Source organism: Echinops telfairi, unplaced genomic scaffold, assembly GCF_000313985.2.
Source record: "Echinops telfairi isolate 266 unplaced genomic scaffold, ASM31398v2 ScPeMD7_655;HRSCAF=1070, whole genome shotgun sequence".
In the NCBI taxonomy this organism is placed as follows: domain Eukaryota; kingdom Metazoa; phylum Chordata; class Mammalia; order Afrosoricida; family Tenrecidae; genus Echinops; species Echinops telfairi.
In genome coordinates, this window is record NW_022104553.1 from 26,689,815 (window position 1) to 26,690,805 (window position 991).

A 991-nucleotide genomic window follows, 5' to 3' on the forward strand; every position below is an offset into this window, starting at 1 on the left:
CCCACCATGTCAGATCCACCCATCCATGTCCCACCATGTCAGATCCACCCATCCATGTCCCACCATGTCAGATCCACCCATTCATGCCCCACCATGTCAGATCCACCCATCCATGTCCTCTGAACTTCTTCCTAGGCTCCGTGCTGCCTTCTGACCTCTACCTAGTGACTGCTCTAAGGCGGGCATGTCCATGACCCTTCTGAGCCCAGTCTCTGGGTGTGAAGTGGGGCTCCCCTTGGGAGCTGACGCACATGGAGTGCAGAGAGACCCCAGTTCTAGAAGGTATCTGTCCAGCCATCCTGGGGTCAGTGCCTCCCCAGGGCTGGCTGTGGTGGGTTGGAGCGCTGGTGTCCCCATGGTGACAAGAGTGGGCGCTTCCCCTGGCCTCACCCCACAGGGCCCCCCACACCCACCCTGCCCACCACATGACACCCGGGCAGGTCACCTCAGTTGTGCTGTGAGGGGCCGCTGGCATCATTAGTGTGTGTTCGCCGAGCAAGCTGCTGAGGGAGGCCCCAGGTTCCTGGGTGTCAGGGGAGCTGGTCCTGAGGACTTGGTGGGGCGGGAGTGTAGGGGGCAGCTCCGAGAGTTCAGAAGTTCTGAGAAGGGGCAGGGTGACGGAGCCGGAGCCCAGGCCAGATGAGTCTTTGCCCCTCCCAGTTGCTGCAGCGGGCGCCCCTGAGCTGCTTCCCCCGCTTTATAGGGACAGAAGACGAGCCTGTCCGTCCTGGAGGGCATGGGCTTCCGCGTGGGCCAGGCTCTGGGCGAGAGGTGAGCGCCTCCCCTATACTGCCTCCCAGCGCCCCCCTCCCTACCCCCACAGGGAAGAGGGGGCGGCAGGACCCCCCAGGTAGGGTCCCTCCCTGCACACACCCAGCCAGGGTGGGGCAGTTTCTAGGAAGGTTACTGCCCATCTCCCTCCCAGGGCCTCACCCCGCCACCCTGTCCCCCAGGCTGCCCCGGGAGACCCTGGCCTTCCGAGAGGAGCTGG

General features: G+C 64.4%; 1 protein-coding gene across 1 annotated transcript in view; it reads left to right on the forward strand.

The window, feature by feature from the left end:
* Nucleotides 1-991, forward strand: part of TRAPPC6A (trafficking protein particle complex subunit 6A) — an 11,039-nt gene that overhangs the window by 8,380 nt on the left and 1,668 nt on the right. The window contains exons 2-3 of the mRNA XM_045292677.1: nt 704-771; nt 954-986. Coding sequence (XP_045148612.1) covers nt 704-771; nt 954-986 — 101 coding nt within the window. The remainder of the gene's footprint in view (nt 1-703; nt 772-953; nt 987-991) is intronic.